Source organism: Cynara cardunculus, assembly GCF_001531365.2.
Source record: "Cynara cardunculus var. scolymus isolate 2C chromosome LG 12, CcrdV1, whole genome shotgun sequence".
In the NCBI taxonomy this organism is placed as follows: domain Eukaryota; kingdom Viridiplantae; phylum Streptophyta; class Magnoliopsida; order Asterales; family Asteraceae; genus Cynara; species Cynara cardunculus.
In genome coordinates, this window is record NC_037539.1 from 4,217,351 (window position 1) to 4,235,643 (window position 18,293).

The window sequence follows — 18,293 nt, forward strand, 5'->3', positions numbered from 1 at the left end:
GATTTGTTTTATATTAATGGGTTATTACTTGTTCCCCTGTATTGATGCATTCTTCTGGGAAAAGGATCCCGTTTACACGGCTTTTAATCAAAAAGAAGGATATCAAAAGAAGGCTGTGGAGACCCATAATGATGCTGAAAATTGAAATAATGTGGAAAATGAGATGATGTTCCTGCCACCTTTAGAATTTTATTTTTAATGGTTTTTTTTTGTATTTTAATGTGTTACCCACTTGATGAACATGACCTGTGTTCTTAGCTTTACAGGATGGAGAATCAAAAGATGATGATGATTGAGCTTCTTCAATCTCAAGGAAGGATGGATGCAAAGGCTGAAGTGGCAGGTGATGATGACTAGAATCAAATAGCTTAAGTTTTGTTATTTTGTTTAACTTCTGCATTGTGGGTTTTAGAATCCATATCGGCTAGACTTGAACCAATTCTTCTATTTATATGTTGGACCCTCCGTTCTCTCCTTTCAAGGGCTCTTTTGGGCTGGGGTTCCACATATTCTCACGGTGGGATTGTTGAGATGATAATAGAAGTAGTAATACTCAAAGAGATCTTGACCTATATATTTCATTTTGAATTAACAAACATTTGCTACATCTCTAGCATGATTTATTTGCTCTAGGGAAATGATGAAACGATCTAATCTAATGCTTAAATCAATAAACTTAAAGCGAAAGAGATAACATAGCCCCTCTTGTCTACCAGTGCTGTGCTTTTACAATGAGTCAGCATTCTACTGGCCCAATCCAAGCCACCACTTAGTTTAAGCATGCTTACAAGCTGGCAGAGGCTTGCCACATAAGCAAAGATTGTGTGCATAAGCAGCTGATGAGAAGATGTTTAATGGCCTTCCTTGTGGGATTTCTCCACACAGCTTGTTTGCCCTGAAGTTAGCATGCCTTAATTGTCTAATCACCAGCAAGCTCGTGGGTATTTTTCCTCCGATTGAGTTGACTGATATATCTAGCCACCCTAACTTTGACAGCTTTCCCAAACTTGGAGGAATCGTTCCCGTTATATGATTCCTAGAAACATCCAACTTCTTGAGTTGAACGAGTTTCGAGATTGTACCAGGGATGTTGCCTGTGATTTGATTGTTGGAGAGGTCAACAGACTCCAAGAAACTGCTGGTTGATCTCAGTAGTCCCGATAGTGACCCCGAAAGTTGATTGGAGTGGAGATCCAATAATGCAAGCCCATTCGGCAGTAAGATTTCTGATAGATTGGCCCTGAGTTGATTGTTTGACAATTTGATTTTCTGTAAGCTAGACATCTTCTGAAAGAAACCCGAAAACCTGCCTGTAAAATGGTTGTCAGATAGGTCTATAGAGGTGAGCGAATCTGGTTTTGTAAAGATCGGTAGAAACCCTTTGAGATTGCATCCTGCTAAATGAACATCTGACATTTGTCTGCTTGTAATCCAATTTGGAATGGTTCCCAGATTGAACTTATTGTAAGATAGGTCTATGGACAGTAGAGAAGGGATACCCTTAGATAAGGCATCACTAGGCAAAGGATCAGAAAGTGCATTTCTAGATAAGTTTAGGGACCACAAGTTAGGTAACCGCGAGATAGATTCTGGGATTTGACCAACAAGCTGGTTGAAACTTAGAGAGAGGGTAGTAAGAGACTTGAGCTGTCCTATCCTGGGTGGGACTTGTCCTGTCAATAGATTGTTGCTTAAGGACAAGTCAAGAAGATACGGCAGGTTGCACAATGAATCAGGTATCTGACCTGTCAATCTGTTATTGGACAGGTCTAGAAATGTCATATTCGACTGGCGTCCCAAACTGGCAGGGATGGAGCCAGATAACATATTGTAACTCAAATCTAGATACCGCAAACTGGCCAAGTGTCCCAACCCCTCTGGAACAGTACCCGAAAGGGAGTTTCTTGCCAAATTTATCTGGAGAAGCTTGTTAAAGTACTGAAAGGTTGGAGGGATTGAGCCAATCAAGTGGTTGCCACTTAGGGAGAGGGTTTGGAGTAAAACCAACTGGCCTAAACTTGAAGGGATGGTTCCTTCAAGTGAATTATCTTCTAGAACAAGTTGGGTGAGATGAATAAGACCCGCAAAGCTCGATGGGATCTTTCCAGATAACCTCTTCATCCCACTAATCACCAAAACTTCCAAGAACTTCAAGTCACCTAAAGTAGGAGATAGGGTACCCTTCATGTAAATACCACTAAATCTATCAGGTGGCCTCTGTAACACCACTCTGGTCACCCTCCCAGTGACTTCATCACATTGAACACCTTCCCAACCTCCTCCACAACAATCTTTACCTATCCAAGATGACAAAATGCCAGTTGTGTCCTTCAAGATTCTTGCTTTGAACCCAAGAAGTGCTGCTCTATCAACCACAGAGCAGACTGAGCCTGAAGACGGTGTGGTTTGGGCATTGGACCATATGGAGCCATAGACTAAGAGAAGGATCAAGATTTTGAAAACCCATGAAGAAATCTGCATTTTTGATGTGGGTTATTGGAAAGAAACGAGGTTTTTTGAAGGGGAAATTGGGATCTTAAAAGTCCTAGAAAAAGGAAAGGCAGAAAAGGGATCAAAAGAGTGACATGGGTTTAAATCTATTTGTTCACTTAGACAAGAAGGTATAATGATGAAAAAAGTTGGTGGAAGAATCGCAGAACAATATGATATTGTTTATGAAGAATGTTTCCCTTATTTATAGGAGTAACAATGACAGGACCATAGAAGAATAATGGGATCACAGTTTGAGATAATTACTTTTAGCACCCTCAGACTCTAGCCTACGTTCTATTTCTACCCTTGCTTGTTCATATACATCGGAAAGACAACAAAGTCGATTTTCTCTTCGACTGTACCTTCTGGTGAGTAGGTACGAGTATGAAGTGAAAATAGGGATGGATGAAAAGCTATAAAATCGATACGGGGTTCTGTTGAGAAGCAATGAATCTGATGATTGAGGGGGTGGAATTGAAATTAGGAGGGAGTGGGGTGTGGAAAGTGAAAAAAGTTTGAAAATCGAGGGGGAGCTTGACTTTGAATGGATTCACATGGGCGTGGTTTCACGAGGACTCCAAGTCTATGTACCCCTTTGAACGTTGGAGCGCAATTTTTCAAAATCTCCTCCACTTCTTAAAACCCAGTAATGGTAGAATAGTAAAAACATGTTTATACATATATATATATATATATATATATATATATATATTATATAAGAGACATTTTCAAACAAGAACGTTAACTATTTAATATAACAAGAAAACGACCGTTAAAGTACAAAATCATATATGATTCAGCGCGACTTTGTCCGCGACTTAAGTCGCCCGCTTTCATTTTTTTGACGTTAATGTAAACTCACATGTGATTTTACATTAACGATTTTTTTCTTGTTTTCTTGAATAATTAGCGTTCTCGTTTAAACCCTCTTCCCTCTCTCGTTATATAATATAATTAATATATATATATATATTAGTCATTTGAATCGTTTATTTATAATTTACATGAGGTAATTTGTTTAAAATTTAAAGAGAATGATGTAATTTATATGATTATATAAGAATATTTTATTAATCATATTGGATAAAAGAAAAGAACAATTTAATCATCTAAAAAATTGTTAATGATCTGTGATGAGTGATATAATCATGAAGTATATATATATATTAGGAAAAAAAATGTAAATCTATTTCAACTTTTCCCCTTATTTTGTTAATCAACATTTATACTAAATGCTTACTCGGTTAAGCGCTTATTAAATTACATTTTTTTTAAGTATATATTAAATTACATTATCTTACAGGATGACTATAACAAGGATAGTCGATAAGAACAAGACAATGACCGAGAGTCTTACCTAGGTAAGTAAGAGCAATGATTCTTACCACGGTTAACTTTTATTGGGTAAATTGTTGTATATAAAGTCGTTTTTATTGACTAAAATTTTACCCAGTAAGTACACGATAGTGTTGAATTTTACCAGCAAGTGCTTACCGAGTAAGTGTTTGGTAAACGACACCTTAATTATTTTGATTTAAAAAAAATATCTTTCTAAGTTTAAAAATAATCACAAAAAACCTACATTTTGAACTTCTTTCGAAATGATTTTAACAAAATACGTAAATTCTATCCTTCATACTTTCATTGTATTAAATTTATTGGGATTATTGTTTAGTTTGGTTTTTAATGTTGAATCGGTTTTTATATCCGAAAAATATGATAAAAAGTTGGTAAAAAGAAAATCTGAGTGTGGGTGTGTAATGATGCATGTATAATAAGGAAGTTTAAATACATGCATATGTGATGATATTTACAAAATTATGGTTCTCCAAAACCGTAATCTGTAACATCATCTTTACATGTTGAGACCTTTGTAAAGAACGACTTAATGTTACGTCTTTTACTAATTTTAATATTGTGGTTTTTAGAGTAATAGAAACTTCAAATATGTTATTCCATATATATATATATATATATATATATATATATATATATATATATAGAGAGAGAGAGAGGGGGGGGGGGAAGGTTTAGGAGAAAAATCCTAAAAAAAAAGCAAGAAGTTGTTTTCGTTTGATCGAGAGAATTAATCGTACTTTCACTGCTATGGTTAATGAAAAACTGAGGAATATTCCGGTAACTGTGTATCTGGACGGTATGCACATGTGAATACAAGTAGTTGAAGTTGTTTCTTGGTTTTTATGCATGTGTGCTTGATATGCATATGCGCATACTGTACAAATTGTTTACAAATTACATCTACGCACATGTACATACCTTTTAGATAAACGGTTACCAGGATATTCATCAAATTTTCATTTTTATTGCGATTTTCCCCTAAACCTGATCCTATATGTGATTTTTAAGAGAAAAATTTAATTACATTACATTACAGGATATCGATTATACTTTTTAAGAAGTTTATATGATTGAAATCATTAGAATTTTGTTTAATACAAATTTGAAAGATTGAATATTTACAAAAAGGATTTATTAGCAATACAAGCATACCTTTAAATGTATCGATAATGAAAAACATATAGATTTTCTTTTAAAATTTGGGGGAGGAGAGGTTGGATACAAAGAATTTCAAATTTTAATTTTTAGTGATATTAAGCAAAAAACTCACAAGGAAAAATAAACCTAATAAACAATCTGTTTTAACCGACGAACGTTGTCTTATATATATCCCTAAAGAACTCTGGCGTAAAATACTTCTTGAGAACATGCAGAATACAAAGTTTTCTTCTTGATGGGGGTGGGAAGCCGATTTTTAATGCATTGAGAATTCTTGCATGTAGAAAATTCGGAAGCTCGTGTGTCTTTTATAGTAACCTATGTATTTAGTGCTAGCCTACATCCGGGACACTTGTCATCCTTAGATAAGTTTGCGTCAGTTAACCTGCTCATCTAGGTTTAGTCCTTTTTATTAATGAAACAACACACTGTTCAATTGTCCGTTGAGTATGGTATGAACAGTGAAAGTGGGAAAGGACAAATATACCTTTGCTGACGCTTTCAAAGAATATTCCCACCAAATGACAATTGAAGGATTGGTGAGTGAAGCCTTGATCCATAAGTTTTTCAAATTGGTTCCGCTTTGGGATTCACCAGTTGGTCTTTGATTGGGTAGATGTCTTGTTCAACCGCTTTGATACCGTTCTATCTTTATTTCGGCTTGTCTTCGATTTGCCCAAGACTTTAGGCTTGTACCAGTAGTGAATCCAAAAAATAAGATCACATAACACACATTTGAAGCTAATTTTTCCTGATAACAAACTTTTTAAAACACGACTAATTTGTATAAAACCGGCCAATCACAGATGAAAATATCATTTCTTAGAAAAAGAAAAATGGGCAATTTGACTTGCAAAGTGCAGACAACATTCTACAACAAATTTAGCAAACAATACATTTTTGTGCTTGGACAGGGGTATTTTGGAAAAAAGTGCATACATCACTCTTCAACCAAGTATCTATTCCTTCTGGCTCCAAATGCTAGTCTCTGCAAAAAACCAAAAGGTCCACCAAAAAAATCACTATGAACATTTCAAGCTAACATTTCTGACACCAAATTTTCCTTTCATGCTTTCTGGTATTTGAGCCCAAAGATATTTTCTTCTGGGTAAATGACAGGTTTGTTTATAGTTCATCCTGACCCATCTTCGGTGAGATATAATGGGCTCGTTTGGTTTTGGTATTTACCTCATGGTCGAATCCCTTTTGCCAACCTGGCCAAAATAGATTGGCGATTCCACAATTTTTGTCCACGAAAAATGGTGCTTTATCTTAAGGTTAAGTATATGCTAAAGGAATTGCATTTTTTTGCTGGAAATAAAGGCCAACGGTGCTTTTGGTATGATAGAATGTACAAAAACTTGTTATCCCATGTTTGGTGTGAAATTAGACACTGACAAGACCTAAGGGAGAAAAAAATGCATTTTTTTGTCCCACCAAAATTAACGGAACAAAAATCAGGGAGATGAGATAAAATTGATAAATTACTAAACCACTCATGTCAAATTAGGACCCTAAAACCTTCCATAGTTCTTTCACACGCCTACTTCACTTTTGACCGTCCAATCCAGTCTTGTCCACGTGCCCCCTAATGGGCTAAAGGTGTCCGGGACATGAGGTAGAATAGTCAAATAAATATTCTAATGATAAGAGTGACCAAAAACAGCTTACTCAAGAACACAAGCACCAAGCAAATACTAGGAATGCTAGTTATGTAAAAGAGAAAAAAAATATAAGTAATGGTAATTAGGTAGTACTTACAGAAAATATTTGGGAGTAAGCTTTTAGTCCCGTAAGAAAACGAATATAAGTTGGTCTGGTTGATCCACTGATTGGTATGGACCTGATATTCGGGACAAGGTACTCTGCAACCTGTACATACTCAACATATACAATAGCAAACCTGAGTAAGCCAATATATAATCAAGAAAATGAGTAAAATAAGTTGGTCACAATAATTTACTTATTTTGATGTCTTAATACCGTTATGGCAAGGACAAACTGGTCAAATCACTTCATTTTTGTCCGAGAAGTAAGACTAATAGGCAACCAAACCAAATGAACCCAGTGTATGATACCCAACGTTGGGGTCTAGAAAGGGTAAGATGTAGGCAAAAATGACTTTACTCCAAAGACAAGACTGATAGATAAAGGATCGTCAACAATAGCAATCAAACAAATATTTTGTTCAAGAAATGATACCTCGTCTGCTGGTTCTGCTAAGACATTAATGAAAAACTTGGCCTGCAATAAAATGAATTTTAATTTGCAGAGAGAAAACATGTAGATGAGGGAATAAATAAGATTAGTTGGCACAAATCAAACCTGCTTTGTGTTGGCACCCGACATGAGAAGGTCAGTTGTAACCATTCCTGGCTGCAAAGCGGATTAGCCGGAAAATGGATTAGAGAGAGAAAGCTCAATTTCAAATAGAGATTGAGAGGGGGAGAGAGAGAGAGTACTAGACATCCGAACAGTGACCACCTATGTAAAGTTGCTTCACAAACTAATCTTCTAGTGTTTGATCAAGATTTTACAGGGATGGAAGGGGAAAAGGCAAGGTGTTTAACACCAGAGGCATGTCATTTGAAGATTACCGAGTTAAAAATAATCTTTTATGCATGAATTGACTTTTCTCATTTTGGAGCCATTTTCTCCTGAATAATTGTATTGATGGAAGTGGGAAAAGCAAGTGTATTCGACATAATATCGTATCAATTTTTTTTTAAATTTTCTTATATAATCTAAAAATGATTCTCTCATATATATATATATAGAGAGAGAGAGAGAGAAAGAGAGAGAGAGAGAGAGTTGGTTTCTGGCAAAAATGGAGGTTAAGGTAAAGATGGTAAGAAGAGATTAAAATCCTTAGATCAATTTTAAATGATGATCAACGACCGATAAGTTTAAGGGGAAGTAATGTAATTACTGTAAAAGTTGAGAGCAAATTTGTAAGAAAATCAACATTGTATCCGAATTCCGAAGTTAGCCAAAATGTTCATGGTCCTGATGTCCAGGCTGTTAATCCTGACACCGATGTTCCTGCTGATGTTCATGCTCTTCAGGATGCTAATCTTGATGTCCTCGCTAATGCTAATGATGTTGATGTTCCCGCCGCTAATCCTCCATCTGCATGCCGCTGATATTCCTGCATCAACCTCCTCCGGTTGATGTGTTTTGAATTGTGATGCTCGGTTTTCTTTTAATGTCTGTCCTTACTTTTAATAACGTCTGCCTTTACTTTTAATGGATTGTGAATTATGATGTGCTTAATTTCCTTCGATGACTTCTAATGGATTGTGAATTCGTGATATAATATGTTTTGTCTTTGATTTGTAAAATCTATTCTTACAATATAATATATGATATCCAACTAAAAATCTAGTTGGATATGAATTATTATTTATGATATCCTACTAAAAATCAACTTGGAAATTAAGCACATCATAATTCACAATCCATTAGAAGTAAAGGCAGTAATTATTAAAAATCACGACATTAAAAGTAAACCAAGCATCACAATTCATAACACATTAACCAAAGGAGGTCAACGCGGGAACATCAACGACGTGCTGAGGGAGGATTACCAGCGGTGGGACATCAACATCATTAGTATTAGCAGAAACAACAAGATTAGCCGCCTGAAGAGCATTGAACATCAACAGGAACATCAGTTTTGTCAGGATCAACTAGGACATCAGGATCATGAACATTTTGACTAATTGATCAAAATTCTGTTACAATGTTGATATTCTTATGGATGTGCCCTCTTCAGTAATTACATTACCGCCCCCTTAAACTTATCAGCTCTTGATCATCATTTAAAATTGATCTAAGGGTTCTGATCTCTTCTTACCATTCTTATGGGAAGCCAACCCTATATATATAAGGTTGGGTTTATATAGGGTTGGGTTCGGGGAAACCACGAAAAATTGGAAACCTTAATAAGCATTCATTTGTCTGGTACGCACATGTGCATAAAATGCATATGTGCATAGAAACCGGGAAGCATTTTCGACTTTTATGTACATGTGTATATTTGGGACAAATAAACGGTTACTAGGGTGTCCCTAAGTTTTTCATATTTTTTTTTGTGGTTTTCCCGTGAACATGGGTCTCTCTCTCTCTCTCTCTCTATATATATATATATATATACACATACCAATCACTTATGTTTCTACTTAAACGTCCGTCTAATCCCAACTTAGGTGATTAAGCGCTAGAAAGAGGCAGTTGACTGCCTACCTCTGCTCAATGTTGTTAGAACACTATGGACGACACTAAGAGGGCATTCGGTTCGCAGAATGGAATTTGGTGGAATTTGAATCTATCCAAAGAATTTGACTTTGACGGAATTAGAATGGAATTTGATGGAATTCTACTTGGTGTTTGGTTGGATGGAATAGTTAAAGGAATTGGAATATTTGGCATATCCATGGAATTGTAAAATCTTTCATCTAAGGAATTCAATGGAATTCAAAGAATTCCTACATTTCAATATGTGAACCAAACATAGGAATTGGAATTTGGTCAAAGGAATTATCCATTCCAATTCCTTCAAAATCCATGAACCAACCACCGCCTAAAGTTATAACATGCCTTGCACAAAATGATAACCAATAACATAGTGTAAATTGCTTTCTACGTCGCCTCTGTCACATTGTCACAATTTTATTTAATGGTTCCAAGGCCTAGGCCAAATTGAGCCCTCCTAAATAAGTTCTCCTACAACATTTCACAAAGAATCGTATCAAACTTCTCACAATACATTATCAATACATTCACAAATAAACATGCAAATATGTTCACATAGAACCATATCACACTTCTCACAATACGTTCATGAAGAACCATATAAGAACTTCTATTCGTACTCCCTCGAGTAGGTTATCTCTTTTTGTATGTAGTAACATACTTCAATAACCGTTGTTAATAGAACTTCTCATAGAAAAGGAACCATTAAATGATATAAATTTGTATACAACATACTTTACACACAAAATTTCACGTTCATGCTTTATATACAACAATAACTTATAAATCTTCATTGCATCATAAACATGCTTTAAATAACTTCTTTAACATACACGATATCTTAAAAGCACTTGTTTGACATTCTTTGCTAAAACACATGCATCACAGTTCTTCAAACAACGCATAAACTCGTCTCATACAATTGGTTGTCTAAAATCGTTCTTTGTCTAACTAATCTTCCTACAAGATCATCATTACCATGCTAAGGCTATTTTACACTCTCGATGTTAAACATGAATCCTAACACATTCCCATTTGATTGGTCGAGATTCTATCAAGTAATACCCACCCCCAACTTCTAAAACACACTCATTTGATTGGTTGAGATTCTATTTTGTCATTTTGAAACTTTGTTAGGCCTTTTGGACCTAAATATAACAATATTTCTAAAGTAGGGGCTAAACTGCACTTTCTTGAAATCCATTTGAATCAAAATCAATATATTTCTCAAACAAGGGCTAAAAGCATAATTTCTAGAAACTTCCAACGATTAATGGACCCAAATGAGATAAACAGTGAAAACACGGGCCACTTTATGTATTTATGCTAAAACCGGTCGGCTAACCCTCGTGGCTTTCATTATGAGTGATCCGGCTAATAATAATACTAGCTACTGTAGTATGGAGGTTATTGTGGTAGTTTTTCAAACTTCTATGGACTCTATGGATGAAAACACAATAGTTGCATTTATTTCATGCTGAGGTGATGTATCCCCTTACTACGAGAAATATTTGCTTGGGTATGTTTTGGTCAATAAAAGTTTGCATTCGTATGCTAAAGTGTGCTTTTATGATCAAGAGTGTTTTATGTTAAGTAAGATGTTGAAGTACATAAAGATGTTTAGACCATTAGTAAGGAAAACTATTGATAGCAAAACGGAAGTAAACCGATGGTGCAAATGAGCACTGTCAACAGCCAAGGTCGTGGCAGGGGAAGAGGTCAACCGAAGCAAGGAGACTTGAATTGTATGTGTCTAGTGTTCGGAAGGCAACGATTAGGGAGTTTCTCCAAACTATGAAACCAACCACATTTCAAGAAGTGGTGGAAGTAGCGGGAGTGAAAGAATAAGAGAAAAAAAAACTAAGACGAGAAAAGAGACGGTATTAAGAGAAAGTGGGAAATTGCTGATAGTAGATCGAAAGAACAGAAATCTGAATATGGGCAGAAGGTTTAAAAAAAAGAAAATTCCTCAATGTCAAAAATTTGTAAAAGGTGACAGGAGACATTTCAGGAATGTCTGGTGCAGAATAATAGTACAGATATGAAAAGCCATGACACTTCAGACAGGAGTGTAATTCTACAGGAGAAATCTTGTAATATTTGTGGGTTGTCAGAACAAGACAACATATTGAGATAAGGACGGCGTACAAAAAGCAAAGGCTAGAGCCTTGCAGAAAGCAACAGAAAGAGAAAGGAAACAAATGTGTAATTAATGTTGTTTACCTCCGTAAGTAGCGATGTAAAGATTGACATGTTATTTCATTATGCTGTTAAGAAGTGTTCTATGCTGATTACATGTTTATCATTAATGAAATAAAGTTAGGTAAGAAGCTAAGAGGCATTGGCAAATAGATATCACAATTAAAAAGACAAGAAGTTATAGATGAGTTAGTCGAAAATGAATCAACTAAACCCTCCTATTAATGAAAAGGTTAGCATAAATTGGTCAGCCAATAGTTAGATTAGGGTATGATAGAAGCTCGGGTTAAGCTTTCTATAATCATTGGACCTTCTATCTAACAACTTAAGCAACATAACGAGTGGACTTGAGTAAAGGATAATTAAATTAATTGCACAAAAGAACTAACATAATACAAAAAAAGTAGATGTACATTAACATGACTCAACCCACCACAATCCCTATTTATTGTCGAGAATTTATATATGCAAGAGAAGCACAACATACCGACAAGTTATGGACAACAACATTGCTTACTTCTTGCATCTGCAGCTCCGCCTTCAGGAAATATTGAAGAGAGTGTTTGTCAGAATTGAAACACACATATACAGCTACAAGTACACCCACCCGAGGGACCTCAATTAGCATCCTTTAGTATGTGATTTACAACTGAAAGTAGAATACCAAATAGAGCAAAGTCAAAAAGGTACTAGCGGGAGATTTTATTCAGGTGCCGACCAGTTTAAAATGATATCATAGTCTGGTGAACTTCCCAAAAGTAGCACCTAAACCATCAAGTTTCCATATACATGCCTCAATAATTAGTACAAATTGGTGTGTACCTAAACATTCTTCTTAATATTTATATTCAAGGAATGAAATATAAGAAAATAGAAGTATATAATTTTATTCGATATGCAACTTAATCAAATATTTCTGCTAGGCAGCCTCATGACTGAAGTGGTTCATAGTTTCATATAGAAAAAGCTTCATAATCCTGCTTTAAAATAAACCACAAACTTATTTCCCCATTGAAACATGTTCACATTACCTATGCTTGCAAACCTTGAAAAGGTCTGATTTAAGTGGGCTCTATAAGATTTAAGTAACAGATATAAATGCTAAACTACTTTTCTGTTTTCATGTTGTCAGTTTTCCTTTCGTGTTGAGTATGTCATTAATTTATCAGATTAAAGCCAGCATAGCCACTAAATAGTGCCAACATAAACAAAAAAAGTCATATAGGAGTCAAATTGCCAACATAACTCCATCCTAGACATGTCAAAAGAAGCCAAAAAAGATATTTGTGAACATAAATTGATATTATCATGGTGGAAAGACACATAAAAGATTATTAGTGTGAAATTGACTTTGGGGGTTGTCAGTTGGGAACAAAATACAACTAACATAGAATATACAAAAACAAGTTGCAATCATTGCCTGTAATGACTTTGTCAAATGCACCACACTGCGCTTAGTTGCCCCATATGCAGCAAACCTGACAAAAAGACAATGTAAGAAAGATAGACCAGGCTTGAAGGTAGAAAAGGCAAGAAGTTTATCTATGGCATATAATCATACAATGGGGGCGTTAGGTAAATAGTAGACCCAACCAATAAATTTGTGGTGATGCTCTTCAAATTTGAAATCTAATATGCTGCATCTATTACTTACGCATGACAAGAATGAGCAGGCCGAAGCACTACAGTTTGGTAAAAGAAACAATAGATTGCCCTCCAAGTGCGAGTACTGTTTTTGCATTGCAATTGGTGCGAGCTAGAAATACGTTATTTGGGATTATAGCATTTAGTGTATTACTTTCAGAGAACAACCTTTTAATGCATTACTTGGGGAAGCATTCTGGTTAGAAAACATAATTTTAAGCACACATACATACAATCAGGAAACTGGACCAAGAAGAGTGGAATGTGAAAAGGGAAGTCAAGCATGGAGAAAACAGTTGAGCTTTATATGGTTACCTTGTTCATATAAAAATGAAATTATCATGTAGATGTAAGAAAGAAGAATTATCAAGCACACCTGGGGGTTGGTCTTCCATCGGAACCTGCTCCATCGATATTGAATATATGCCCCCCTCTAGGCTGGTTGAGCATCATTTTCATTGCCTATAATACAACCAATAAGGCAAAGTCTGACTGATGGCAATAAGAGATTTGTACAGAAAGAATTACCTCTCGGCAACAAATCATCAAACCAAGTGTGTTCGTAGTGACAACTTCTCTGTAAATTGAACAATGAATGTAGATATGAAATAACAAAATCATAATTCTAGTAGTGTTGAAAGAAAAAAAACAAGCTCACATGAGATCCTCATCTGAAGCCTCAGCCAGAGGTTTATAGCTATATGCATTTGATCCTGCATTATTTATCTGCATCAATCCAAAATGGTGTAAGAAAGCAACATAGAGGTATCTAGATTCAGGAGGACCATTATGCGACATGATAGGATATCTATCAGGACCAGAATCATAAAATTACTGAGCTTTCTCATCTGACTGAACCTTGCTCAGTTTTCCATGATAATTGTAACCGCAATTTCTTACATAACCTGTCCCAGTATAGATTAAGATGTTGAATTCTGCTGTTCATATACAGCAATCTTGAAGTTCATTTATATTGATTGGACTTCGCCCTACAATTTATTTACTTAATCCAGTTATACCGTTTTATCCATTAATAAACAAGCAGGCACATTGTTCTACTTCCTATACTTCAGAGTAACAACAAATATAATTGATAAGGCTACATCTAAGAATTATAATTACGGAAACAAATGAAAATTGTGATGAAAGCTCCAAGTACCCATATATCCACGTATTGGAGGTTGTCTTGTGCATATTGAACTAGATTTTTCACATCATTCCCATCCCGAACATCACATTTCGTACCCTGAATCGAGAAGGACAATGTACAGATAGAGTTATTGTATGTAACAGCTTCAGAAAGGAAACAATAGTAAGACATAGGAATGAAGAAAACACTGGAAGTATCTCTAGGTACCCACACATGCTGAACCCCGAGTTCCGCCCTTAAAGTCTGGAGAGCAGACTCAACCCGTTCAGCTGTAAAAGTTTTATTAATACATCAAGAAAACAAACACCAAGCAGATACAGTAAATCCCACACAGATAATACATAAAAGCCAAAGCATCATTTTTTTACTGCAAGTAAGACTGTACTAAAGATTGCTAGTTCTAGTATTTTATTGTAAACCTTTTAAAAATGACAGTTACATTATGCATGTAATAAATTTCTTTCAACAACAACATGATGATGGCCTAATGGTGAAGGCCTCCCGTTTCCAGTGCAAGATCATAGGTTTGACCTCTGAGTCATATCTCCTCTCCAGAAGGGAAAAAAAAAACTAACAGCTTCAATAATTGAATACTTCAACAAGCATAGAAGCACAACTTTTAGACCCAGCAAACTCTCCAAAACCATAAATTGCATAAACACAAGCTAGACTACAAATTAATTTGAACACCGTGAAAGCTGCTAGAATTTCCCTTCTCCCAAATGCTTAATGGATAATCTATTGTAACATATAAAGCAACATCTCCTAGACTCGGTCCTAATCTCAGATAAGGTCAGATATCTGTTCTTCGTAGCATTATATATTTAACATGAGTTTAGCTGTTTTTGAACTGCTCAGCATGAGAAAGAGAGAGAGAGAGTGATAATCGGATGCTGATGTTTCACATTCGAACATGCTTGTACTTACCAGACCTTGAGCATATTAAGACATTGTCACCTGCTTTCAGAAACTCTTTAGCTAAGGCGTAACCTATTCCTGGAAACAGAATTTGCAAATGAGCAAGAAAACTAGAATTTATAAATAAGCAACAAGTCATAACTAGATAACAACAATCATCCTCGTATAAACATCATGCACACAAAGGCAGATACCATTAAGATGGCCCTCTTTCCATTGATTATGCTTTCAAACACAAACCCCAACACATCTAAGTTGATTGATTTTTGAATTAGAAAAGTATGCTGTGGACTTCTTCAGCAGCCATAGAGCTGGAGCTCATACTGGTGCACTCTACTTAAAATCCTAACATGGATTCATTGCAGCATACATTGAACTATAATATTAGCAAATAAATATCCCCCCCCCCCCCCAAATCTGGATAAATGCAACACTTTGTATTTCTGGGTCGTCCCAAGAAATGCAGAATTTCCTTTTTTGACAAGGTTTTAAACCTACTTCACTTTACTTCGCCTTAGTTATCATTACTTTTAAATTTCATTTTGTCCTTATTAAGGGGAATGTAAGATAACTTGATCAGCAGTCAAACATTTTAATGAATCTAAAAGTTGCATTTTTAGGGCGACGGAGGAAGTATTATATTAGGTTACATTTGAAATATATTGACAAAAACAGTCGGCACAAAACCTCTCTCATTGGTACATTTTGCTGGTAAGTCGTACCTTCCCTCTTAAATTATGTCAACTGAAAACGCAAGAATTTTGTAAGTTCTCTTGTGAGTCAATACTATTTTCAGTTTGGCAACATCTTTCATCATACCGCAATCTTCTTTTTGGGTCAAATCAGCAGCTAGTTGCTTCACAATTGAATTCAATATATATGTGACAAAAGGTTTTCTCTCTAGGTGTATGCATGGTCTAATTGACTTGAATTCAACAGAGAAACCATATAAGAGGCCGTGATGAATAAGAAGTTGTTTAAAAATGAAACTGAAGTTTGCATGCACTACAGTGTATTATGACTAGCATTCCATTTTTACCTAATCTTTCTAGTGCATTCAGTGCTGTTGTGGAGCAAACTACCTTGCTTTCTGCATTATTTTCCCCCTTTCATCAGTGCTATATTGACTCTGTCAACATCATATGATAGTGACTCGAGTAATCTTGATATTTCATAGGCAACTAGGAATAGATATAAGCATCACTAATAAACATTAAAGTGGAAGACCACTTTGAGTGATCCATAAAAAAATTGTCTTATATGTATTTTACTTTCTTCCACTTTGGCGCATCAATAATCCTAAACAAGGACAAAAATCATTAGACTACAAGGTGACACCCTGTAGGACCAAAAACAAAGTAATGAAACAAGTTCCGTTGTTCTTGTTTCAAAGTACAACATTAAAGATTTCCCTTCCTGTAGTTTAAAAACCAGAATAAATAAACTGGCAACAAGATCAAGTAGCAAGAAAACCGAATGCAAGTTCCAATACCAGAGACTACTGAATAGGGGGTATGGTCACACCACAATTTTTCAAAGCTCTTGTAATACCAAATTCTGGTACTATCCTATTCAATCCAACTAGCCCTTCCTCTAGTTTTCTTTCTTCCTTTTTTTTCTTTACATGTGGCCCAACTAGTCCACCATGCAAAGCTCCCCTCCATATGGCTTGAAATTTTTTAGACCTTTTGGCAAGCTTACTAGGCTGTGATTCATCATGAAGCATTACGCCATTACCTACTACACCAACTCCTAGAAGTTGGTTAACGCTTTCTTTAGTTAGTCTTGATTTTTGAGAAACGGATGTTCGTAAATACACATCTAGGGTTGATTCATCGTAAAGACGTCTCGCATAAACTGAACTAGATGGAAGAGAAATTCCCCATACCATTATTTTCTAACAATTTGCATCCAATTAATGAAAAAAGAACCACAAATTCCTGCAATTCATATCTGAAAACCTACTTAATCTGTCAAATCATCAAGTAAAATGACTTATTTCCTCAGGCGAGCATCAGGAACGGAAAAAAAAACGAAAATCAAACCTTTAGTGGAACCGGTGATTAAAACATTGAAAGGAGGAACCATCGGCTGAGATTTTCCAGGGGAAGAAGAGCATATGAAAGGTTTTGAAACAAAGGGTTTTTGGTGGGGTCGAGTAGTGGAAAAACCAAATCCTCCAGCAAAGGATAGGTAGAGGTGGTGCTGTGGGAGAGAAGAAAGAAGGGAACGACAGCATAATGATGACGGTGAAGGGGAAATTGAGCAGTTGAATAGGGAAGAAGCAGCAGGTGCTGCAGTTATCGCCATTTGAAGATGTGAAAGACACCTTCTGAGCTCCGGTGATGTTTCGGTGGTGGTGGTGGAGGATCGATAACAAGATAAAAACCGTTTCCTCCCTCCGTATAAAAAAAACCGATCGTTTTGTTTTATTTTTTATCTTTATTAATATAATACCGTTTATATGTTTTTGTACTTTTAAATAAAAATAATTTTGAATATATCATAAAAAATTTAAAAAATATATTAATATTAATATCAAATTGATCATTTAAAAGTTCTCATTTTTTATATAATTTATTTAATTCAATTTTTTATTATAATTTAATTTAGATCTAATGACAAGGTAATTTATTTTTGGCTTAACAATATAATTTTTATAAAGATAATGATTCTATTAGAACTCAATGATTATCCTAATTATATTTTAGATTTTTTATATTTAAAATGATATGTTTATCTTATATTTGATTATATTTATCTGCAGTTAGTTATACTAATTCAAAAATGGAGCTTTAATAAGTTGTACTTACGCACAATTTATTTGTAATCTTAAATTTTAAGTAGTATTCATTAATAGACAGTAATTCATGCATAAAAAATAATTTTTATGAGTTTTTGTCAAATGCTTTATAATATAGTATATATATTTTTTTCTTCAAAAAAAAGTTATTATAACATACTCAGCCAGGTTCAATGATATAGAAAGTGACTTATTAAGTCAATTTTCAACGATGCTTTATATAATTTAGCAAACTTATCCATTCTAATTAAAAAACACATTCCTTTTATCTATGAGAAAAACTCTATCAAACAAAACCTTTTTGTAATCTATACA

The 18,293-nt window shown here is 35.1% G+C and overlaps 2 protein-coding genes across 4 annotated transcripts; both read right to left on the reverse strand.

The window, feature by feature from the left end:
* Nucleotides 1-576: 576 nt before the first annotated feature.
* On the reverse strand, nt 577-2,481 carry LOC112522780 (receptor-like protein 12). The gene has a single exon (XM_025132088.1). The coding sequence runs from the start codon at nt 2,479-2,481 to the stop codon at nt 775-777; it is 1,707 nt and encodes a 568-aa protein (XP_024987856.1). The 3' UTR covers nt 577-774.
* A 3,292-nt stretch (nt 2,482-5,773) lies between these two features.
* Nucleotides 5,774-17,590, reverse strand: LOC112522648 (chlorophyll(ide) b reductase NOL, chloroplastic). Of its 3 annotated transcripts, none has more exons than XM_025131914.1 (13): nt 17,221-17,590; nt 15,185-15,253; nt 14,465-14,526; nt 14,267-14,353; nt 13,766-13,833; nt 13,636-13,684; nt 13,484-13,569; nt 12,884-12,941; nt 11,981-12,001; nt 7,336-7,386; nt 7,213-7,254; nt 6,772-6,891; nt 5,774-5,998 (listed from the first exon to the last, which is right to left on the reverse strand). In XM_025131914.1, exons 1-13 carry the CDS (start codon nt 17,483-17,485, stop codon nt 5,951-5,953), a joined length of 1,026 nt encoding a protein of 341 aa, XP_024987682.1. In that variant the 5' UTR covers nt 17,486-17,590; the 3' UTR covers nt 5,774-5,950. The 3 variants fall into 3 exon arrangements, with proteins under 3 accessions (XP_024987682.1, XP_024987681.1, XP_024987680.1); XM_025131913.1 differs by having other exon boundaries at nt 6,772-6,882; nt 11,951-12,001; XM_025131912.1 differs by having other exon boundaries at nt 11,951-12,001.
* Between the last annotated feature and the right edge of the window lie 703 nt (nt 17,591-18,293).